The sequence below is a fragment of the Ursus maritimus genome, unplaced genomic scaffold, assembly GCF_017311325.1.
Source record: "Ursus maritimus isolate PB19 unplaced genomic scaffold, ASM1731132v1 scaffold_15, whole genome shotgun sequence".
NCBI classification, from domain to species: Eukaryota; Metazoa; Chordata; class Mammalia; order Carnivora; family Ursidae; genus Ursus; species Ursus maritimus.
This window is the reverse complement of record NW_024423897.1, coordinates 31,325,077-31,350,345: the sequence shown is the minus strand read 5'-3', so window position 1 is coordinate 31,350,345 and position 25,269 is coordinate 31,325,077. Positions and strand designations below refer to the sequence as shown.

The window sequence follows — 25,269 nt, the reverse complement described above, 5'->3', positions numbered from 1 at the left end:
ACACAAGTTATCAATAACACACTTGAGTTGAGCAATAATTGCCAGTGTCAAGTATGCTTCCTACTAAAAGACCATGGTTGTTGAATGAATTATTGGAACTGTAAATTTATTTAAAATATACACTGAGGTGTCAAATGCTTATTAGAGTCTTGATTCTTTAGCCACATTGATCATCTAATGCAACCTTCCTGGCCTTTACATTCCTGATTAGAGAGTAATTTACTGACAAGATAACATGGAATTTTTAACTAATAAACATCTGAATACTCATTATGTGCCAGGAATTATAGAAGGCACCGAGGAAACAAAATTAATACATGATTCCTGTCCATCCCCTAAGTTTAGGGTGAACTGAAGGAGAAACTGTTGTTACAAAAGTCAGCTAAGAAGCTATTTGGATCAATCACTTACAAATGACAACACACTATTTCCCTATTTTTAGTGTTGCCTATTAAATGAAAAACTGCCTTTCATAAAAAGTTAGAGATTTTTCAAGATGTACGTTGTCAAATTGAAAAACAAAACTCGAGTTAAGATTTGTTTCACAAGAGGCAAGAATACAGGGAATGAAAAGTAATTAGACTCGTTGACTAAGTGCTTTGAAACTCTCGAGAGGATGAACTTCACACGTAATGAGCGCATTGAGGGTTGAGATGTGTGGCAATGGAACTTTTTGTAAATGCAAAATTTTGGTACTACTGACCGCGAGACGGTTAAAGTACATTTATACGAGCTAGCCAATGCAATTCAGAAATAAAACAAACCCAGGTGCTTGGAAAAGCGTAGACTAGGAACGCCTACTAGTGTTTGGAGCTCCCCACCCAGACACACAATAACCTCTTGAAGACTTATATGTGCTGCAAGGGGGCTGTCAGGCTTCCCATTTCTGACCAGGAGGTTATAATCATTTTATTTTAGGCAACGCCCTCACTACAAGGCCAGAAGGGGACAATCCTACTTCTAGACGTTTCCATCTGCCCTGCAGATTACAGCTGCAGCGCGGGCCAGAGACTCAACAGCGAGGTCAGCCAGCCAACCACCATCAGCCAGTCGCATCCACCCTCTCCTCCCAGCGCCCCGCGGAGAAAGCTGGCTTCCCATTGGGCCAACGTGAGGGCGTGGACATCTCCCGATTGGTTTAGAGGACGGGGCGGGAGAGAGGCGTGCCCTGACGTCATGCCCGCCCCTGAAGTATCCCTGTTGCTCCGGATTATGGAGGGAGGGGAAGGCAGAGAGGAAGAAAATAAATAGTAACCACCTTTGCCCGCCTATGCAGGCCCTCACAGAGCTGAGGTTCCCTCCCACCAACCAGGCGAGATCCGCCCTCACGCCCCGCCTGCGCCGGGGGATCAGGTGATCGAGGGCCGGCGCAGTCACGTGGCTGGGGCACGCCCGCCCGTTGTGGCCATGGCGGCCGCAGGTTCCAGTGTGGTGAGGCGAGTGGAAGAGCTCGGGGACCTGGCTCAGGCCCACATACAGCAGCTTAGTGAAGCCGCGGGCGAAGATGGTGAGGGAGCGGAGGAGAGGGGGGCGGGCGGGCTGGCCGGTTCAAAGCTGGCATTTTAGGGCAGTAAGGGCTGGAGGCTTCGGCCTGTGGTCCAAATAGCGCCCAGACCAGAGCTACCCAAGGTGTTGCGCTTCTGACCTTCGCTGCAGGATTGGTTGTCCACCTCCCTGAACTTACGTTGCCTTATGCCAGGGCATTTGCGTCGAAACTGCATTTTTCATAACCTGTGAAAACTGCTTACATCTCAGTCAAATCCGTTGCTCATCTTTATGTTGATTACGACTGGGAAAAGGTTAAAATCTGGATAAAAGTACAAAAGTTTAAGTGAGTCGTTGAAGCTGACTGAGAGTACACAAGTAATGGTTGTTTTGGGTGCAGTAAAGATAGCTAGGCGTGTATAACAGTTACACGTTTTCATTGCTGCGTTATAAATTTCCGTCTTCTGTTTTGGATTCTAAACCCACTGTAAATAGTATTCTACAGAAGAGCTTTACATTGCTATAGTTTGGATGATTCTTTCATATACATCACCTCAATTCTTACAAGGACTGTTAGTATTAGAACACTTGTTTGGAAATGTCCAAGTGGTTTCCTTGGGACAGACTGGCTTAGAGAATTACCTGGACTTGTATTTATTTACCTCGACTTTTAGTTTTAAGTCCAATTCTCTTTTATTACATTTCAGCTTCTTATAGGCTCTACATTCTTTTCTTCTCTTTTCTTCTCTTCTCTTTTCTTTTCAAGATTTTATTTATTTGACAGAGAGAGAGGCAGCGAGAGAGGGAACACAAGCAGGGGGAGTGGGAGAGAGAAGCAGGCTTCCCACTGAGCGGGGAGCCCAATGCGGGGCTCCATCCCAGAACTGGGATCATAACCTGGCCCGAAGGCAGACGCTTAACGACTGAGCCACCCAGGCGCCCCTCTATATTATTTTCTTTTTGAGTTTTGAGCCTTTATTACAGATAGGTTTTTAAATTGTTGTGGATTGACTCATTGTCATCCGACTTACAGAAAAATAGTAGTGAAACTTTTTGCCAGATGATTGATTGTTGGTGAATTTATTGAAGTGGGTCTACAATGAAATGGCTCAAGTTCCAGTGAAGATTATTTGCTGGATTATCTTTTCTTAGGAGTATGTTCTTCAAAACCCACCCATCACCCTGAAGCTGATTTCTTTTTCAGGGTGTGGTAAGCAAATCCCAGGATTCACGTGAATAGTTTATGGACTGTAGTGGCTGTTACCTGGAAGTATATCCAGGTTACCTGTAAATAAGCTATACAGTGATCTCTACCCCACCCCAGCTCCATTTAAACCAGCCTAAAGAGATCAAAGAGTTTTTTTTCATTTATCACTGAACCGGAAAGCCATTCTCATTTTCCCATGGAAGAGTTCTTTAAACAGGCTAGAATGAGGGGTGGAAGTAAAAGTAAAATGCTATATATTTCTGTTGGGAGACTGTATTTATTTATTTTTAAAGATTTTATTTTTAAGTAATCTCTACACACAACATTGGGCTCGAACCTGCCGACTGCAGGATCAAGAGTCGCATGCTCTACCGACTGAACCGGCCAGGCACTCCTTGTTGGGAGACTTTAAAGTTGTGAAAATTTACTAAAATTGAAATGATAGTGATCCATGTTATGAGCTATTAATCAGTATTAATAGCAAGATTTTCTTATTTTATGAAGTTTAATTAAAACATGGTTTCATGTTTGAACTGAACTGGGCATTCTTTTTTTTTTTTTTAAAAGATTTTATTTATTTATTTGAGAGAGAGAGTGAGAGAGCAGGAGAGGAGGGAGGGGGCACAGGAAGAGGGAGAAACAGAGTTTGGGCTGAGCGTGGAACCTGATGCGGGCATGATCCCAGGACCCTGGGGTCATGACCTGAGCGAAAGGCAGACACTTAATCAACTGAGCCACCCAGGCACCCCTGAACTTGGCATTTTTTCCCTCACAACAAAAATAATATTCACTCAAAATGTGCCCTTTATTTTTTTTTTTTAATTTTTTTTTAATTTTTAAAGAATTTATTTATTTATTTGACAGGGAGAGAGACAGCCAGCGAGAGAGGGAACACAGGCAGGGGGAGTGGGAGAGGAAGAAGCAGGCTCCCAGCGGAGGAGCCTGATGTGGGGCTGGATCCCAGAACGCCAGGATCACGCCCTGAGCCGAAGGCAGACGCTTAACGACTGAGCCACCCAGGCGCCCCAAAATGTGCCCTTTTATGTAACAACTATATGTTCGGTTGTAGGGATTGATAGTTCCTATTTTCTACTTCAAATTAGATCAGATGCAGCCACATATTCCATCTAAGAATGCTCTTTTTATTACTAAGTCAATTTTTGTTTTTTATTTCTCATTGTACAAACACAATATGTTTACTATATGGAGTATGCCATGAGAGGGACTTTTTTCAGGATTATGTAAGAATCACTTGTCTTTGCCTTGCGAGTTGTTTCTTTGACTGAATGGTTCTAGTAAAAGTATTGCATTTTATAAAAGTTGGGTAAAATGTGAGCCATTATCCCCCTCCCCTGTACTTAAGAGTTTATGTGAGCTACTCCTTCAGCAATGGCTTACTGAATTCAGTGCAAGTCTTTACATTTAAAATAATCTTGCAATTTAAGAAGAAAATATCAACTCAGTTTCTGAAGAAGCACATAAGGAGTGCCATATTCCATATAATTTCACTTCACAGTAGAATCTTTTCTGGGTTATATAGATGTACTTCTGGGCTGAGGAGGGAGGGCAGTGCTAAAGAAGTAGCTTTCAGTTCAGGTGAATAGTAGACTTTAAAAGCAATCAGAATCTGGTTTAGATACAGATTAGGCTTCACCTAGGAAAACTTGAAATCATCGTATGATTACCAGCAGACGTAACTAAAGTTGGTGGTGCCTTTACTTCAACGGTGAACAGCTTTTGTGTAAGTGCTAAAGCTGGATCAGATGGGCCTGCACCAAGTATTACATTTTCTGTCCATTGGCTAGTGTTGGAAAGGGTGTATATTTCAGAAGGGACGCACAGAGGGGCAAACTCAAGGACTTTGGTGTCTTGATGGTGGGCATGTCTAAATTTGACGTGAGATGATGTAGAAGGGTAGATAGATAGCACCTTGGTGTGGACACTTCTGTAGGTTAGGTAGGAAAAATCCATAAGAAAAAGTGAAACCATAGAAGCAAAAGGAATATGATATTAGAGAAAGGAGAGAAATTAGACAATGTAGAGAGGAGGGAAGGGGGAATTGTTTTTTAGAGGACATATTAGAATACTCAGTTCCTTCTTTGAAGGAATTAGGTAATTTGTTCCATTTTAGGTTTTTAAAGGAATAAAATATGCAGGTGGATTATGTAATTTTAATTAATTGTAACAGCTGCTTACATACATAAATACATAAACACAATAAAGTTATAATTGCTCAGGGCTTACATTTTATGAGGCATTTGATTTAATCATGTTTTAGAAAATACATTTATTATGAAATTATAAGTTCAGTGGAAGCCCTTTCTGTAGATCTATGTATATTGTTTGTACTATTCCAATAAAAATTTTAAATTTATTACTTAAACATTGTGAACACCATAAAAGCATTATGAAAATGAAGAAACAGATTGCATTTAAGAAATGATAACTGAACTTAGGCAGTTTAGTCTAGCTTTTCAGAATAAATTACCATGATAAATTTGTTAAGGATTAGGTATTATGATATACTTCATGTTTTACAAAAGATATTATTACTACCATGCTGCTTCTTCAAAACTGTAACAATATCATTTCAGATATACCTTTTTTTATTCAATGCTTTGAAACTATATGAAATAATCTTCACGTTTTTATCTCCTACAGATCACTTTTTAATTCGGGCCTCTGCAGCTCTAGAAAAATTGAAACTTCTGTGTGGTGAAGACAAAGAATGTTCAAATCCATCAAATCTTCTAGAACTTTACACACAGGTACTAAGAGATGTGGTTTCTGACATATTATGGAGAAAATTGCTTATATAAGATGACTGACTCCAAAGTTTAGGTGTAGCAAAACCGGTTTATTCTCTATTTAAAGTGTTTGATTTAGGGGCTGCCTGGCTGACTCAGTTGGTAGAGCATGCCGCTCTTCATCTCGGGGTTGTAAGTTAGAGCACCATGTTGGGTGTAGAGATTATTTAAAAATAAAAACTTTAAAGTAAAAATAAAATGTTTAATTTTCGTCAAAAAAACCTATGTATATAAAACATATGGACTTGAAACTTTGAGGCAATATACAAAAAAGTATGATTTATTATCTAATCTGTTAAGGAAAGAAATCTTGCGGATGACAGAATTGCTTCCCTTTATATATAATTAAGCAAAACACTATTACATGCAATTCCCAAGTTCTTGAAGGTTATTAAGAGGGAATGAAGGGCTCTGTGAAGTCCCTAATTATTTTTTTTCCCCTGAAAGTCTTTTCTTGGGATGCTCAACATGACTCTCCTGCTATTGTCATGTAGGTCTGTAAGATTTTTCTGTGTCCCCACCCCCATTTTTTTTACTTTCCTTTCAAATTCAGGTCACTGTATGGACAAGAGCCGTTTTCTTGGTTTTAAACACTGCTGAGGCAAGTTGACATTAAGAAACATAATTTCATTATGTAACTAACATTCCTATAGCACTTTATAGTTGACAGAGTGTTTCATATGCCCTTACGTGATTGTGAAGGTATAATAATGATGAAGTGGTTATAGAAACTAAATTTAGATAAGCTTCCAAAGTACACAAGTATAGCACTTAGGTGCCTGGCACTCTGCTTTCCGTTAGGAAGTACATAAAGCTGGGTTCTGCCTTCAGATATCATGGCTGAATGAGCCTATAACAACTGTACTCACAAACCCCAAAGGGCCTGCTATTATTTGGCAGAGCTTTGCCTGGCTTTCTTTCCCTTTGGAAGACTCCGTGCTTGTTTCATGTCTTTCACATGGGAGAATTCTAAACATTTTATTTATTTATTTATTTATTTATTTATTTATTTATTTATTTATTTATTATTTTTATTTTAAGTAGGCTCCATGCCCAACATGGGGCTTTACACTCAGGACCCTGAGATCAAGAGTCATGTGCTCTACTGACTGAGCCAGCCAGGCGCCCCTAAACATTTTAATTTATCTCTAAAGATAAGATGAAAGACCTAGAGATACAGATCTAAATTCCCCAGGCCTCCTTGGACCCTAATTTTCGATCTGAATCAACAGGTAATTCTCCATAGGATAATGATCTTGCCCTTTGTGGCTTAGGCCTTCCACACAAGAATGCTTAGCACTTAAGTAATCCTGTATGCTAGTTAGTGTTCTGTTTGCTTTATATATGTTAATTCATTTTATTCTCAAAGCAAGGAACTTTGAAAAGCAATTTCTTCATTTTACCAATAAAAGAAAATTGACTTGTCCTTGGTTAGTTAGGTGATTAGTGGTAGAACTCAATTTCCTTAGTCTTAGTCCAATAAATTAAAAAAAGAGAAAGGGTTGGGTAGTTTTAAGGTACTTGAACAGAGCATCTTGTATTTAGGAATGCTGGGGATTTAGTGTTTACATTTCATAATGTTGGTGATATGCTGCCTTTATTGGGTGGTGGGATACATATCCCCCAAATGCTGGTTCTGCATTTGAGGAAACAAATCCTTTGAAGATTAAATATATAAAACTAGAGGTATTGACCTTAAATTGATATACCAAGCACTGAGAAAATGTTGAAGAAGTATATATGTGTAAATTGCAAAGAACCTAATAATTATATTTTTCATAATTATGTGATTAGTTTATCTAAAGTCTCCATTTTATTTACTTTTTTTGAGAGAAGCAAGGTCATTAATTCAGTATTTTAGAAGTTTCCTAAAAAGTCCATCTCAGATTGTATTTTTCTATACATTTACAGATTCTTTACATATACAGATTATATTTTTCTAGACATTTTTCCTACTTTTCAAATTGAAATATTGTGCTGGAAGATTTAACTGTCTAATAGAGCATCTGTATATGTAAGCTTAACTGTAAGAATTATTCATGTTTTTGTGGATACTCCTTTTTTTTTTTTTCTTTTACTTCAGGCTATTTTGGACATGACATATTTTGAGGAGAACAAACTAGTAGATGAAGATTTTCCTGAAGACTCTTCACAGAAAGTAAAAGAGCTGATTAGTTTTCTTTCAGAACCAGAAATTTTAGTTAAAGAAAATAATATGCGTCCAAAAGTAAGTTTTGCACTCCTATAAATTATAGTGAAATGATGCTGATTCTTGCTGGATTGTTCCTCAGAGTCTGTAATTTTTCCTCTGGAATGTGTCTTTTTCTCTGTTTTAAATTAAGATTAAAGGAGGGATATATGAGAGTTTAACACTTCAGACCAACATCGTAACTAAAGTATCATATATATGTTTCAGAATATTTGCATGATGGGATTGTGTTGAAATTAATGGTGTCTGATCATTTTCTAAACAGATATTTGCTGTTTGTTCCCTTTACTTTTGTAGGTACTCTTTTCTTGAAGGTCCCTAGTGATCTAATTACTACATCTCTTTTGTCCTTTTTGCAGTTCTCATCTCCCTGGACATTTGCTGCCTTCCTTCCCATTGATCACCCCATCCCTCTGAGGTCCTGCATGCTCCTCTTCATGTCTCAGAGTCTTGCTCTTTCCCAGGCACCTCCCCTCTCCCCCATCCTGGAAAGATAGGCCCTTGCCAGGGATATCTTCCTAATCCTCTGATCATCTCTGTTCTGTCTGTGCTTCATAACTTGTTCACATGCTTTTTTACTGTCCTCTGTCTTTAGATGATTCCAAGATTTTTGTCTTTAGACCTGGTTACTCTTTCAAGCAAATAATTCTCTAACTGCCTGCTGGGTCTCTTTACCTTGATTTTTTTTTTTTCTCTATGTGTTTATCAGGGGATGCTAATTGTGGAAACACATAATCCCAAGTTTTAAATGATGTAACACAGTAAAAGTTTGATTGATTGATTTTTTTTATAGAGATAGAGAATGAAATCACAAAGGCCTCATTTTAGGAAGCTTAATTCAGGAAGCAGCATTTTTTTGAAGATTTTATTTATTTCTTTGAGAGAGAGAGAAAGAGCATGTGCACATGTGGGGGTGGAGGGGCAGAGGAAGAGGGACAAGCAGGTTCCCTGCTGCACAGGAAGCCTGATGGGGGGCTCCATCCTAGGACCCTGGGATTATGACCTGAGCCAAAGGCAGACACTTAATGGATTGAGCCACCTAAGCACTACCAAAAGCTTGATTTATTGAAAATGTTTTTGTATATATCTTAAATTATTTTATTGTAGCAATAGTACAAATAAGTGTGATCTTGTTTCAAGTAACATATTTCTGAAAAGTTATCCTTTTTAAAAATTATTTTTTATTAAGTATTGTTGACATACAATGTCACATTAGTTTCAAGTGTACAAGTTAGTGATTCAAGAACTCTGTATGTTATTCTATGTTCACAAGTGTAGCTACATCTTACAAGGCTATTACAATAACATGGTACCTTTTTCCCCCTGTGACTCAACTGATTCCATAACTGGAAGCCTCTACTCAACCTTCACCCATTTTGCCCATCCCTCTGGCAACCATCATTTTGTTCTCTGTATTTATGAGTCTGATTCTGCTTTTTCTATGTTTATTTATTCATTTGTTTTGATTTTTAGATTTTCACATGTAAGTGAAATCATATGGTGTTTGTCTTTCTCTGTCTGACTTACTTCACTTAGCATGATACTGGCTAGGTCTATCCATGTTGTCACAAATGGCAAGATCTCATTCTTCTTTATGGCTGAATAACAATCCTTTGTATATACACCACATCTTTATGCATTTATCTGTTGATGGACATTTGGGTTGCTTCCATATCTTGGCTGTTGCAAATAATGCTGCAATAAACATAGGGGTGTGTGGTTTTTTTTTCAAATTATTTTTTTTGGGGGGGTATATACCTGCTAGTGGAATTATGCACTAATGGATCCACTAGTGGATCATATGGTAATTCTATTTTTAATTTTTTGAAGAACCTCCGTATTGTTTTCTACAGTGGCTGCACCAATTTACATTCCCACCTACACTGTACGATGGTTCCTTTTTCTCCACATCCTTACCTACACTTACTATTTCTTGTCTTTTTGATTCTAGCCATTCTGATAGGTGCAAGGTGGTATCTTGTTTTAATTTGCATTTCCTTGATGATTAGTGATGTTGAGCATCTTTTCATGTGTCCTTTGGCCATCTCTGTATGTCTTCTTTTGAAAAATATCTATTCAGGTCCTCTGTTCACTTTTTGATCCTATTATTTGGGGTTTTTTGATGTTAAGTTGTATAAGTTCTTTATGTGTTTTGGATATCAACCCCTTTTCGGATATATCATCTGCACGTATCTTCTCCCATTCAGTAGGTTGCATTTTCATTTTGCTGATGGTTTCCTTTGCTGTGCAGAAGCTTTTTATTTTGATGTAGTCTCAGTAGTTTATTTTTGTTTTTGTTTCCCTTGCCTCAGGAGACATACCTAGAAAAGTGTTGCTAAGGCCAATATCAAAGAGATTATTGCCTGTGTTTTCTTCTAGGAGTTTTATGGTTTCAGGTGTTACATTTATATCTTTAATCCATTTTGAATTTATTTTTGTTTATGGTGTAAGAAAGTAGTCCATTTTCATTCTTTTGCATGTAACTGTCCAATTTTCCCACACCACTTGCTGAATGGAAAAGTTATCTTTTTAATCAGATTATAAAAAACTTATATTTTAGATATCTTAGAATTGGCTACTAAAATACTGAAACATTATTTTCTAAAAAAATTGTAGATTGGAGTAGTTATTTTAATTTTCATGTAGCAATAGATTTCTATACTTCTGATTCAAAATAAGGCATTCATGTATAAGAAGCTAAGTAAAGGGCAAATTTTGTGAAATGAAAGCATTTTGAATTGCTCAATATTTTGAAATTAATTTTGATTTTTACAGATGCAAGGTTTCTTTTTTTAGCTATGTCTTTGTTTTTTCAGCCCTGCGATTTGCTTGGGGATGAACTCCTGGAATGTCTCTCTTGGAGACGGGGAGCCCTACTTTATATGTATTGTCATTCTCTGACCAAAAGAAGAGAGTGGCTCACAAGAAAATCCAGTTTGCTTAAAAAGGTAAAAGGGCATTCCTTATACATTTTTGATCATTGACGTTTATAGATTTCAAAAAGCTGTCCTTGATGTAGTTATAAAAGTAGTGGAGTCAACAGTCTGGGTTTACATTACTAGCTATGTATTCTTAAACAAATTGGAATTATTGTGAAGATTAAATAAGATAACATGTGAAAGCCTTTGTAAACTGGTAAATTCTACATGCTTTTTTTAAGTTTTGGATTTTTATTTTTTAAAATACAAGCTAGACAGTCTGTATTAATTTCGAAGCATATTTTTGGCCTGAAGAAAACAAACTTGGTTGTAACCCTCTCTGTCAGCAGATCACTCATAAAGAGCCACCATGACCCTGGTAGCCCTCTGGTTCATCTTGACTCTTCTGACCAAATCAGTAAATCATAGTGTTAAGTATCACTAAGGAGTTTAACTTGAGTTGATTGTACACATGGTTTATGTGGGCCTGGAAGTAAGAGGTCACACTTGATATAAAAGCTTGATCGTAATATTTCAAATTATAATAAGTGCATACATATTTTAATAAATTGTTATTGAACTCATCTTTATTATCTTTGTCCTTTTCTTCCTCTGATAACATTTTTGACAAGTGTATTACTGAATCATGTGTTCTTGGTTAATTTTTTCCCCCATACAATTTTGCTTTTTGGAGCATTTGAAAGGTTACATTTATAAAAGTTATGGGGGTGGTGGGTCCTTCTACCATTGTAATATAATAGCCATAAGATATGTCTACACATTAGCCAATTTTCTCTTGAGTAAAGAATGGGGAAGAAATTAACATTTGAAATTTCTACAGTTCTGTATATAATACTTGCAATTCTTTGGCTTTGACTTTCATTTAGTACCTTATTGATGGAATCAGTTACTTGCTACAGATGCTAAATTATCGGTGTCCTATCCAGTTAAATGAAGGAGTTTCTTTCCAAGACTTAGACACAGCTAAATTACTGAGTGAAGGTAATGTGATCTCTTTTTGAAGTTTTCTGTTTTAAAGGTTTTTTAAAAATTTTAAGAAGTTTATTAGACTTAACTCTGATTTAAATGAATTTCAAGTTACATTATATACCAAAAAATAATAAGAGGGCTTTTAAAAATTTTAAATATCTTCTCATGTAATACAGAAAAATACTGCTAACCTCTTTCTAGCAGTTCTGGGAGAATTATGTATCATGTTGCTCTTTCACATAAAAGTGGTCTGGAGCTGGTTATGGTGGCTCCAAGGCATCATCAGGTTCCTACCTTTTCCCTCTATCATCTTCAGAACTACAGCCTTACAGCCTCAGAGGGAGGCACCTGATATAGACTACCATGTAAATAGCACTTCCCAGAGTTGTGCAGCATGAATCCCCATTGAGGATACTGCATTCTCACTGTCTCAGGATGCTCTTGGAGCTCCTTTCATCTCACCTATGTTTCAGTCTATAGGAATGGCAAAAGGATGTTTCTTTCAGCCAAGTCTAAAAGAGCAACCTTAGAAGTTTCTGACACTTAAACTTCCACCTACATTTCACTGGCGAGAATTTAATTACATGACTTCATACAGGTACAAGGGAACCTGGGATGTACAGGATAGCCCTTTACCTGATACGTTGCCATCCCAAATAAGGTTGTCTCTTAACTGAGAAAAGAAGGGAAGAATGAGTATCAGGAGGCAACTGTTAGTTCTTGTCATAAATGTCTATGCACTTAAAAATATTAGGAACTGGATATAGAGCATCATTTGGGTTTTAGACTGAGGTGTGGGAGGGAAGAACCACTTATTTTTACCATCTTTTTATAAATGGAGGAACTGAGGTCCTGATAAGCCAGATGACCTGTTAAAGGTCACATACCTGGCAAGTGACATTTGATTATATGCATAAATTTTCTTTCATACTTTCTGAAAATTTGAAATTATACTTCATCTGAAATTAAATATGGAGAAGAAAAAGAAAACTTAGGGAAAATTCTATAGTTTAATTTTATAAGTATATCTTAATTATTTTTCTTTGTTAGCTTCTGTAGGCTTTTCCATTTTATTTGAAAACATTGCTTAGAAAAAAACAGCATGATTTAAGTGTCATTAACATGTGACTGACTGGCTACTGAAAGTTATTACTTTCAGTTAATTCAGGCAAGTAGCTTGTCCTAAAAATTGTCAATACCAAATGCCATTCCAGTGGGCATGATATTCTGACAAACGTGGGGTGTTTTGACTTATTTTTAGGAAGTATTTCTTTCAGGTAACTAGTAAAGTGATTAGCTGCATTGACAATGGCCTTTCTAAAATCTCACCCACCCACATGGATTGATAGAAACGAAAAAGGTTTGGGCACCAAAGCCTATTTAGAACCAAAGAAGGTAGCAAGATCAGCAATTTCCCTTATTCTCCCATTTCTAGTCATAGGGTAGGATACTTTTATGGCCTGGAATTTTCTCTAGGATGTTTGTAGTACTGGTGTCTTCTTTTAAATCATAATTTGATTGTACTAGCCCCTAGCTTCCACTACTTCTTCAACAGGAGAATCAAAAGGGACAGATCTTCTTTCCAGGAAAAAAGAACACATCCGCTCCCTAGCACTTTTACCACGGGGCTAGATCCTCTTCTGGTGTTAGCTTCTTGCTCTCATCTAAAGCAATTTGCTCTTTCCTACTTCTTCTCTCTCAAGATGTAGATTAGAAGCCAGCAAGCCTATCTTTCATAGGCTGAACTACTCCCGAGACCCCATTAAAGAGGGGGAAGCATAATTCTGAATTATCCTTAATATTAATTTTAAAAGTTCTATATGAATTATCAAAATATTTTTGTGGCCAGATCTTAATGATGAATTACCCAACTTTAGATAAAACTCAAAGCAGTGTCTACTTAGTATGATTGTTACTTCTTCTTCCAAGGTGAGATAATCATTTGGTTGTCCTCTGAACATATATGCTATTAAATTTTCAGCTTTTAAAAATTACCAAATAATGTCTTCAGTGAGCCTCTTTATGTCATTTCTGAGCCTCATTCTTCTGTGGGCCCTTATAGAAATAGCCTTGTCAGAATAACCCTGGAGTCAAGTGGGTTAAATCAAAGTACTATTGAGCTTTCCACACCCTTGGTTTGTGACCTTTTTTATACCATTGAGGACCTCCCCTGCTGCCTTCTCAGCAGCATTTTGGTTCACAGCTTAACCTAGAACCTGGATTCTAGATCCCTGAAAGGAGCAGCTCTGAACTAGCATCACTAATTGCCTGGGTAGCTTGTTAAAAATTAACAGATTTCGGTGTACCACCTGCACGGTCAGTTCAATATATGAAGTCCAGGAATCTGTTTTTAATATGCTCCCATATTACAATGCAGCCAGATTTTAGATATCACTGTTTCAAGTGGAGTGGATATCAGTTTGGCCACCCCCACCCTTTTTTTCCCCCCTGTGGAAGTCCTCTTTCTGCCCTCATTCTCACTTCATGGGTTGTTCTCCTTCTCCCTACCTGTACCTCCCCATTATCACATATGTTTCACCAAGTACACTGACTTGCATAATGCAAAGTGGAATATTTTATTGACAACCATGTAGAGCGTTAAGAGAAAAAATATCAAGGAAAGTTCATAGCAGCAAAAAGATTATAGCTAGAGAGTAGTGGAATCCTTGGGGAAGTTGAAAGGGAGAAAGTGCTTAATTGACATTATTCATTTCTTCTGTTGATACTTAAGTGCAGTAGTTTAGCATAGTCTCTGGATCAGCATCACCCTAAGTGCTAGGACTTTGTGAAAAATGCAGATTCACAGACTCAACCCCATACTTGAATCTGAATCTCTGGAGTTGGGGGTGCAACAATCAACATGTGCGTGTCCAGGTAATCCTAATGTAGGCTCAGGTTTGAGAACCACTCTTTAGAGGATAGCCATTCATTCTCTCTAGTAACATTTTCCCACAGGATATCTGTGTCCCCTATTCAGCAGTCACTCCTTGTTAATATAAGAATGAAGCTTAGACTTGGGCACAGATTGGATCCCAGATGTCCCCTCGGTAAACACTCCTCTCACCCTTCCCAAGTGGCTTCCCTTTTTGGGACATACTTCTGTTCCTCCTCCCAAAGCACTAGCCTGCTTAAAAGTTCATTCTTCCTTTCATTTTTGTTTCTATCTTTTTATTCCCGTCTACCATTCTTTTTAGGAACCTCTAGACAGGATATAGGATTACAAAAATAAAAAGGATATGCTTTCAACAAAATGCCATATCTAATACAAAATATAATTCTGAATAACATCTAATGCTGTAACCAGCTTATCTGAGGTTTATGATCTATTAACTAAAGAAAAAGTGAGAAGAAATGATTATATTTATTAATATTTATATGTTATAACAATAATGTTTATACTTCTATAAAACATAGTACATAACACTTTTATAATATAATATGTATGTAATGTTTTATTCATAGAAAGCATAATTAATGTAGTGTAGCCTATCATTTTCATGAATGCAGGCCTCAGATTCTGCTCTTAAATGACTATTTCTTTTATTGATGGTTTAATGAGTCCTCTCTCCTGCTACACCTGTTCTTTTGGTGGTACTCAGAACCTGAATTGAATTTGAGGTAAAGTGAAGGGGATAACTGTAAGGACAAATTCTGAGACTGTAAAAAGCTTGTGGTAGATTGAAGACAATAGAAACTATGATAGATTTGAAAGTTGGATTTTTCTTCTATTTTTATATCACTAGTACCATCATAGTAATTTCTGATGAGCCATATTAGGTGAGCAGCTGAGATTATGATACCCATTGATTTGAGGTACACTTTTCTAATCATACGTTAGAAGAAATTATTTATTCTAGTGGCTTTGAGAAGTTTATAAATAATCATGTATAGCGTTTTATGGTTTCTAAAACTTTTATATATTTTCTTTATATATTCCTTTTTTTATTTTTAAGTTTTTAAAATTTTTTTTATTTTTTAAAGATTTTTATTTATTTATTTGACAGAGAGAGAGAGATAGCCAGCAAGAGAGGGAACACAAGTCAGGGGAGTGGGAGAGGAAGAAGCAGGCTCCCCGCGGAGCAGGGAGTCCAATGCGGGGCTCGATCCCAGGAACCTGGGATCAGGCCCTGAGCCGAAGGCAGATGCTGAGCTACCCACGCGCCCCTCTTTATTTATTCCTTAAGACAACTCCATAAAATAAGAGATTGTATGGAATCTTCATTTTTCAGATTTGCAAACTTAGGCTCAAAGTTGCCCAAAATAGTAGTCAATAATTTATACCCAGATCTTTTGATTCTAGATCTATATGTCTGTCCACCAAATTAATATATGTAGTATGCCATATTTAATTCTATAATTACTTTATTTCGTAATAAGAATGCTTTTTAACTCTTGATGACAATCCTACATTGTATTCCTTTTTTCTGGGAATATAAAGCATCTTGGATATGATTTAACATCTTTGATAATTCAGAATTATATGGCCTCCTGGGGTCATACTTATGTATGATAATTTCTGTAGACTCTTGTACAAATACAGGAGGTGTAGAATACTTGACTGGAACTGTATCACTGATCCTAGGCTATACCCCAAAATAGTGACCTAAATAATTATTAAAAAAAAAATTTCTCTGACAATACTCTGGTTTTTTGGAGGGTGGGGGTGATGGACCTCTTTTTATAGGTAAAATAGTGATAGAAATGCCAATTGCATGAGGAATATATTAATGATAATTTAGCTTTTCTAGTGTAACTGTTAAATGAGAAGGAAAAATGCTTAATGACATAAAAGGAATTTATTAGAGTTTAAATGGCCAGGGTTTCTTTTTAAACATTTAAATTCTAATTTCTCAACCTAAATGATTTTCCCAGGAATATTTAGTGACATTCATTTGCTGGCTATGATGTACAGTGGAGAAATGTGTTACTGGGGATTGAAGCATTGTGCAGATCAACAGCCAGAAAATCACGAAGTGGATTCTGGTGATTCTGGAGCAAGCTGCATGACACAAAAAGAACCCTTGGATTTTCGAGAAGTAGGAGAAAAAATTTTGAAAAAGTATGTATCTGTGTGTGAAGGACCCCTGAAAGAACAAGAATGGAATACAACAAATGCAAAACAAATATTAAACTTCTTTCAGCATCACACTAACCAGTAAGTTCATCTATTCCTTTTCAAACAGGAAAACAAAACAACCCATGAAATGGAAAAGTTCCAGAAAAGAAGACATATTGACGCTGTGTTTAAGAATGTTACACTACATAAAGATATCCAGCGTGGTTACCTATTTTTAAATGCCATCTTTCATTATATATTTTTAAATCTATGAAGGAACGATTCTGAATTTCTAAGATGGCATGTATGTTATTCTAACTCAGCCTGAACTGCAGATATTCTATAACTAATACTAAGTAGGACTCAAGTTTAGCTTTACAAGTTTTTTTTTATTATTAGTTTTTTTTATTGTGACATAAAATTGACCATTTTAAATATCTTTAGATTATTTTTAAATCTATCTTGGAAGTTTGCTATGCTTTAGAGATTAAAATCAAGTCCCCTCATTGCTTTAGATTTATGCTAAGGATATAAAAATTGGCAAAATAAAAAATTATGACTAGTTTTTAGACTCCATTTCCAGAATAAGTTGAATAATTAAAGATGCCACAAAAGAAATGTTTCATTTTTCGTTTTACCATTACTTGTGACATTTACAATTTTTATTCTTTTGGGCATTATATAAAAATTTTCAAGTGCTTTTCTTATTTTGTTTAAAAGAAAATGGATGGTTTATCAAATGAGTAATGACGATGAAACCAAGTTAGGTTAGTCCATCATTAGGTCATATGTGTTTAGAGTGCACCTTTTCATATTTTTGTCTTTAATAGTAGAGATGAGTGATAAAGGCCAGAGAAACTAACTTGCTATCTTGCTTACAGTATTTCTGTCTACCTCAATTTCTGTTGTCATCTTGGGATGATCTAATAACTTGCTGATATCCTTGACTTCTGCACCAGTGACTTCATCACATTCCAGGAACTTACTCCCATGGCTACACCCTGAATGAATATCACCATCCTGAGTTTCTTGTTCTGAAATCTTAAACTTCAGTAACTGATTGCAGTTCACATCTTTCCAGCTTTTCACATCCTCATTTTTATTGATTTTTCTTTCTCCTTTATTTCTGTTCTATCTGTTTAGCTTCTTCACAGCCCCCTTCTCTTGACTATTCCTCTTTCTCCTAAACCATCAGCCCCTTTCAGATTTTCTTCCTTCCCTGTCCAGCCTCAGTGCTCTCCACAGTCCCTTCAAGTCCATTGTTCCCTTGTCCTTCAGTCTAACCATTCTGCAAGTCTCAAAGTTGAATTAATCCTGTCACCCACCTTTTCTGGAATGTGCATCCCATGTGAAGTACATGTAGCCCTTCAAAGTGTAATCCCTGTAAGTATCTCAGCTTCAACTTTAGAGAGCCTTCAGTATAAGCCTATCGTTTGTTTCTGGTGTGGTTCCTTTCCTTTTTCCATGGTGGCTAATCTAAACCTCTCACTTTCCTCATGAGGTCCTCTGTCCCCTCCCTTAGCATATGACTTTTGGTCCTATCTTACAGAAAATTGAGACTATGAGGACTTAAACTTCTGTATCCTGGCTTTGCCCTATCATTTTCCCCATTTTTTAGAAGGAAAGAGGCTGCCTGCTCCCTGTTGAAAGCTAATCTTCGCCTTTCCTCATTTCCCCTGGGGCTTCTTTTTTTTTTTTTTCCTGCCTACCCTTTAGGTGATAGGCCCTGGAGGTCTATCCTTTTTCTCCTTCCCTCCTCTCCCCCTTTTCCTTGCTTTCTCTCTCTCTCTCTCATGCTGTCTGTCTCTTTTTTTACTTACTCTTAGGTGATGTCATTCATAGCCATGGCTTCTTCTGACACCTTTAATGTTAAGCTGACTTCTACACTTGGAACTTGAATCTCAGCTTCTGCTCTCTGAGCCTTCTTTCTAACTTTCTATTAAATGTCTTCACTTATATAATTTTAGTAATTTTAAGTTAAGTATGTCCAAATAACCCTCGTCTTTTTTCTAAAATCCTTTTTGGTTCATGTATTGGTTGTTTTGATCTTTCATAGTGCAGGACAACAAAGAATGCCATAATCTAGCTTCTGTCTACCTTCCCTGTTTTTATCTCTACAATGCATCCTATGTAATCATGTTCTAGTCCAGTGTTCCTCAAACATTAAAAGCCCAGGCTCCTTTTTGATAAACATAAACATTCTGATAGAGCCTCTTGGTTCAAGGAAAATCTCTCCCTATCTCTGCCCCTCTTTGCTTAAACTCTCACAACTAAGATTTTTATTTAACATAGCTTTTTAACAAGTTCTACTATAAAAATACCTTTGTGCTGAGTATAAAGATTTAAATCATTTTTAGTATGGTTTTAGAACCACAGACCACCCTCCCCCACCCTACCCCTTTTGGAGCATCATGATCAATTGCAAGTACTTGGTTCCTTTCCCAACATGTGTGTGCTTTTCCCCTGGAGAAAAGTACTCTTTGAAGATCTCATTACTTCTGCCTACAATGCTTTGCCCTTCTTTGTGGCCAAGTGAATACCTACTTATCCTTTAGGACTCAGCTCCAGTGATATTGTATCCCTAAGGCTTTTTCCAGCCCTTTCCACTCAAAGTTAGATGTTCCTTTGCTTCTGCTCCCTTAATCTTCCCACCCATGTTATCAAACAGGAAACACTGCTTTATAGTTCTTTATGAGTTGGTGAACTCCATATTTAAAAAAAAAAATGTTATCTTTATACATTGTGCTTAATGAATGGTAGGCCCTTAGTAATTTTTTTTTTAATTGATAACGAGACATGGTTCTTAAGTGCCAAACTCTGCACAAAAGGGTTGCTGCTACTGGATTCCAAACTGCCATGCCCTCTATACCAGTGGCTGACAAGGCAAATAAGGATTACTCCTCAGAGGAGTAAAGTATTATTATAGATTTGGAACTTTTCAGAAATGGGAACTTCTATTTTGCCTTCATGACCCTTGTGAACTACTTGGGTCCCTCACTGGTTGGGATAGTTCTGAGGGTGCTACTGGGTGCTTTTTGTACTTTTCCATCCCCCACACAACCATAACAGTTACAATGCTCTTTACTCTTGTGTATTACAAAGCAAGGAACAACAGATTTTTTTTTATGTATGTGTTAAAGCCTAGGTAAATTCTGTTTCATTTAGAGTATCTTCAAGATAACAAATACTCTACATAAGGAAAGCAGTAGAATTCCCTCATCAACAATTATTATGTGCCTACTACATGCCAGGTTTCATCTTTGGCATTGATGATATAGCTTTGTAAAACACCATTTTTTGGAGTTTATATTCTAGTGGAGGAAGTTAACGTATCTTTAAAAATAAATTTATAGCGTTTTAAGTGGTTAGCACTATAAGGAATAAAGCAGGGTAAAGAGCTTGTTACAATCTGGAAAGTAGTGCTATTTCATTTATGGTGGTTGGGAAGGCACCTATGTACTTTAGCATCAGTGTTTTCAAATTCTGTCCCTTTGGTTAAATGCCTTGCACATTCAGTACATTCAGAAAGTTTCTTTCTTATGCAAGTTCTGATATAGAATTAAGGAATGAGTCATTACTTAAGACCTTTTTACTTTGATTACACTTAAGGTGTTTTCTCCAGTGTGGGCTTTACTAATGAGTGATAACCTAAAGGCCTTGTTGTGTTTATTACACTGGGGGTTTCTTTGATGGTTACGAAAATTTAAACTCTGTTTAAAGATTTTTTCATAATCCTTAAATTTGTGTGGTTCTTTCCCAGTGCGAATTTTTTTGTTTTGTTTTGTTTTTTTGTTAAGTAGGCTTTGAAACTTAAAGGCCTATCTGCTTTGTGGCATTTATAGGGTTTCTGGCTACTGTGAATTGTTTGATGTTGATTATGGTGTAAATCATGACAAGACGTTCCCTCATTCCTTCACTTACAGTAGAGTGAAGTGAGTTATGGCTAAAACCCTGCAATAAAATTACATTCCAACTTTTACACTCCCACTGTGGATTCTATGATGTTCATTAATGGGGGAACTGTGTCTAGAGGTATTCTCAGATTTATTTTAATGGCATTTTTAAAAACCCACAACTGGATGATATGCTAGTTTTGGACTGCTTGTCACTTTTCTCTTGCCATCTTCCAGGGCTCCATTTCTGGCTCTAATAAGGATAACTTATCTGCAACAGAATCCAGTTCTGTAGTTCTCTAGCGTCACTTCCTTGTATTATTTTTAACACAATATGAAATAACATGTTATTGGAAGTATTATATTAAAATATATTTAATGTATCCACAATTAAAGTATGTGTTATGTATTCATCCTGGTGTTCTTTACTGTTTTTTGTTTTCTTACTTCTAGTGAAGATTTCCAAGTAAAATGTTTTGGAGCATATAAATTTTTTTAATAAAACCATATTCCCATATTTGTATCTTTTTCGTTTTCTTTTATATCAGAGTGTTGTGTCAAAAGGAAAACTTTAATTGTCTCAGTTTACATTGACATCTGAGTATTATTTCTTACGGTTCTAATAACTTTCAGACAGGGCAATATAGTGGTTAGGAATACAGGCTCTGGAACCAGAGATCTGAAGTTGAATACTAGCCCTGTCATTTCCTAGCTATGTGACTCCACATAAATTACTTAACCTTTCTCTACCTTAATATCCTATTATTTAACAAAGGAATAATAATAGTACCTGCCTCACAGGTTATTGAAAATTAAATGAGTTAATGTTCAAACTGCTTAATTCAATTGGATTCTTAGGATGCTTACCACATCCTAAGAGCTCAAAAGAGTTCTTATTTTTCTTAAGTCTAGGTCTGTATATATAGTTCATCATGCTAAAAAATATAATACTCATCAACCAGAATAATTGAGTGAAAATGTGGATGTATTAGGTAGTGCTGGTGATGTAGCAAGACTGATAAATTGGTAACTTGAATCAGCTAGTGGATACATGGGATTCCATTACATTATTAACTCTCCTATACATGTTAAAAATTTTCATAGGGGCGCCTGGGTGGCTTAGTCATTAAGCGTCTGCCTTTGGCTCAGGGCGTGATCCCGGCGTTCTGGGATGGAGTCCCACATCAGGCCCCTCTGCTGGGAGCCTGCTTCTTCCTCTCCCACTCCCCCTGCTTATGTTCCCTCTCTCGCTCGCTGTCTCTGTCAAATTAATAAATAAAATCTTAAAAAAAATTTCATAAAATTATAACCCATACATTTATAAATGCTCACATTTCTTTGTAAAAGCTGAGACCCATTTCAGTACTTCATACTTTAATTGAAACACATTTTTTTTTCTTGTGCTAGTTCTTTCTTGCTCCTAGAGAGGGAGAAGAAATGCCTTATGGTTAATCAATTCATGATTCTTTTTCTTGTCTGGACAGCCTCACAGAAGTGAGCTTGCCGTTGGATTAGTTATTGGCCATCAGCAACAGCATGCAAGAAAAATAATGAAACTTTATATTTAGATCTCATGGAACCTCAATTGTCAGGCTTTATTGGATTTTTGGTATTTGACATTTAGATCCCCAGATATTTACTTCTGAAAAGTAAATTCAAGCCAATAAGTACTGCATTCATTATTAAGCATTAGGCACTCTGCTTAATATATATGAAGGGAAAGTGTATGTATATTATATTAAATATAATTATGTATTTAAATATTTGTATACATACAACTTACATATATGTTCCCTGTAGCCTATCATGATCCTTATAGACTGTAATAGCTTCATGAAGCTTTATGAAGTTGCTGATCCTTTAGTCTTGAAGACTAAAAAAGGGGGATTAGGGGTGCCTGGGTAGCGTAGTCGTTTAGCGTCTGCCTTGGGCTCAGGGCGTGATCCTGGTCCTGGGATCGAGTCCCACATCGGGCTCCTCCGCTGGGAGCCTGCTTCTTCCTCTCCCACTCCCCTGCTGTGTTCCCTCTCTCGCTGGCTGTCTGTCACATAAATAAATAAAATCTTAAAAAAAAAAGATTAATTTTTCAACATGATTTGGGTCATATGTGAGAGACTATTTTGACAATTGAGATAATAAAACAATGGTGGACAGATGTTGATTGTGAAATTTAGAATTTCCAGATTTGATATCTTCATAAAAAGAAATTGCAGGTCCTGGATATTATAAGCAACTGCTGGTTGACAGTGAGTTTAAACCAGATTATGTAGAGCTCTATTATGTCTGTTCTCAAGAATGGAATTTTATTTATTTACTTATTTTTAAAGATTTTATTAGAGCACACGAGCAGGGTGAAGGGCAGAAGGAAAAGCAGACTCCCTGCTGACAGGGAGCTCTATGTGGGACTGGATCCCATGACTCTGGAATCATGACCTGAGCCGAAGGCAGACGCTTAACCAACTGAGCCACCCAGGTGCCCCTCAGGAGTGGAATTTTAAAGCCCCTGGATTATTCTGAATGTATTTTTCTTGTGGCATGTGTATTTTTCTTGTTGCACAGTATAACAGATAATGCTGTCTTGCTCTTTATTGAATAATCCTAGAGACTTAAAGTTTTATATTTATAACCTTAGAATGAAATAGTCCTTTAAGGAACAGAGCTCTAGTTTTTGAGCAGAGTATTCTTTGGATTAGATTGAGGTAATCTATTTGAAAATGAATGACACATAGTACTGAATAAGTATTTGTGTCCGTCTTACCAGTAGAGACTATACCCAGTTCAAAAATAATAGGTTACCTTTGTTGAAAACCACAGGCCCCAAATAGAATCACTTATTTTAAGGGCCTCACTTCAGCAGACCAAGACTTCATACCTAACCTAACTGCAGTTTCAGCCCCCTCAGAAACGTAACTTTTTTTTTTCAAGACCCTGAGATCAAGAGCTGCACTGAAATCAAGAGTCCCAGGCTTAGTCAGCTGACACACACAGGCACCCCAAGAAAGTAACCTTCAACATGGAATTCCTGGTTAGCACTAGGAGGATGACTTTGTCTATAATAGTGTACTTTTTGCCAATAATTCCCTTTCCCCCCCACTCCTTTCTGCCTATTTTTTCTAAAGTAATCTCTACACCCAATGTGGGGCTGAATTTACAACCCTGAGGTCAAAAGTTGCGTGCTCCACCAACCGAGCCAGCCAGGCGCCCCCATTTTCTGCCTTTATTTTCAATTTTTAAAAAAGATTTGTTAACGAGGGAGGGGGGGTTGGCAGAGGAAGGGGGAGAAAGAAACCCAAGCGGACTCCATGCTCAGCACTGAGCCTGAGATCAGGACCCTGCAATAACAACCTCAACCCAAACCAATAGGACTCTTAACCCACTGCGCTACCCAGGCGCCCTTCTACCTTTAAAAACCTTTCTTGTCCTGCAGCTCGATGGAGCTCCTTTCCATTTGCTAGATGGGATGCTTCCAGATTCATGAATTGTTCAATAAAGCCAATTTGATCTTTTACATCACTCAATTGAGTTTTTTTTTAAGATTTTATTTATTATTTATTCGACAGAGATAGAGACAGCCAGCCAGAGGGAACACAAGCAGGGGGAGTGGGAGAGGAAGAAGCAGGCTCATAATGGAAGAGCCTGGTGTGGGGCTCGATCCCATAACGCCGGGATCACGCCCTGAGCCGAAGGCAGATGCTTAACCGCTGTGCCACCCAGGTGCCCCAGGAAGACAGTATTTTAATATCTTTTAATGTGGGCTATGGTATCTTAAATCCCTTTCAAAGTAAGGCTGGACAAAGTGAGTAAAATGGATAGCTGTTCTGACAGTTTGATAAAAACACGCAATCACTAGCAGGATTTCAACAGTACCATATCTGGTTTCTCCTCTTACTCTAGCCCTATTTTGCTACCCTTTTCTGGGATGCCTACCTTCAGGAATTTTTAAATGTACCTAAAACTTTATGGAGAGAATATAGACTCCTCACCTTGGCGTAAGGTCCTTTGTGATTGGGACCCTGGCCACCTCCCTGGTCCATTTTTGCTAATTCCCAATAAAACAAACAGTAAATCGGAGACTGAAAAACAATAAAAAAACTGCACACCCAGCACGGCAGTGCTGAGAAGGAAGCAACTGGCTATTAAGCCTAAGGTAAAGGAAGAGTGCCAGCTATCGAATAAGTAGGGGCCACCTAGGCCCAGACGAAGTGGAAGTGGGTCCCAGACAGAACGACTTTGGGAGAGGTAACAAAGTTATAAAGGGGCGAGGGATTTCACGCGACTGGCTGAGGTTCGCGGGGTTGAGGCCTGAAGTGAACGGGCAGTTTGGCGAGAGCTTCAAGCTCGGTTGGAGACAACACGCCTGATTGGGCCACCTCTCCGTTCCCGGTCCCGAGGCTGCCGGCGCGGAGACGTGGAAGGAGGGAGGCGCGAGGCGTGAGGCGGACAGCCCGGAGCGGGGAGCGTGCGTGACCCTGCGGCGCGTCACGTGCGGCGCCGGCGGCCATGGCGGGAAGCGAGCCACGCAGCGGGGGCAGCTCCCCTCAGCCGCACCACAGCGACTGGAGCCGGCTAGAGGCCGCCTTCCTCAGCGGCTGGAGGAACTTCTGGCAGTCGGTGGGCAAGGAGAAGGCAACGCCGAGGGCCTCTCAAGAGGAGGCAGATGAGGAGGCCAGTACGCTAACACGGCTGCCGGTGAGTGGCGGCCAC

The 25,269-nt window shown here is 37.8% G+C and overlaps 2 protein-coding genes across 4 annotated transcripts in view; both read left to right on the top strand.

Moving 5' to 3' along the window:
• The first annotated feature begins 1,187 nt into the window (after positions 1–1,187).
• CUNH5orf51 (chromosome unknown C5orf51 homolog) lies at positions 1,188–21,082 on the top strand. Of its 2 annotated transcripts, XM_040630475.1 has the most exons (7): positions 1,189–1,507; positions 5,354–5,460; positions 7,583–7,726; positions 10,525–10,656; positions 11,514–11,628; positions 16,489–16,675; positions 16,800–21,082. In XM_040630475.1, the coding sequence occupies exons 1-7, from the start codon at positions 1,408–1,410 to the stop codon at positions 16,909–16,911; spliced, it is 897 nt and encodes a 298-aa protein (XP_040486409.1). In that variant the 5' UTR covers positions 1,189–1,407; the 3' UTR covers positions 16,912–21,082. The 2 variants fall into 2 exon arrangements, with proteins under 2 accessions (XP_008690811.1, XP_040486409.1); XM_008692589.2 differs by having other exon boundaries at positions 1,188–1,507; positions 16,489–21,082.
• A 3,967-nt stretch (positions 21,083–25,049) lies between these two features.
• The window catches only part of FBXO4 (F-box protein 4), a 50,722-nt gene continuing 50,502 nt past the window's right edge, over positions 25,050–25,269 (top strand). For both annotated transcript variants that reach the window (XM_040630474.1, XM_040630473.1), the window contains exon 1: positions 25,050–25,254. In XM_040630474.1, coding sequence (XP_040486408.1) covers positions 25,066–25,254 — 189 coding nt within the window. In that variant the 5' untranslated portion in view covers positions 25,050–25,065. The remainder of the gene's footprint in view (positions 25,255–25,269) is intronic.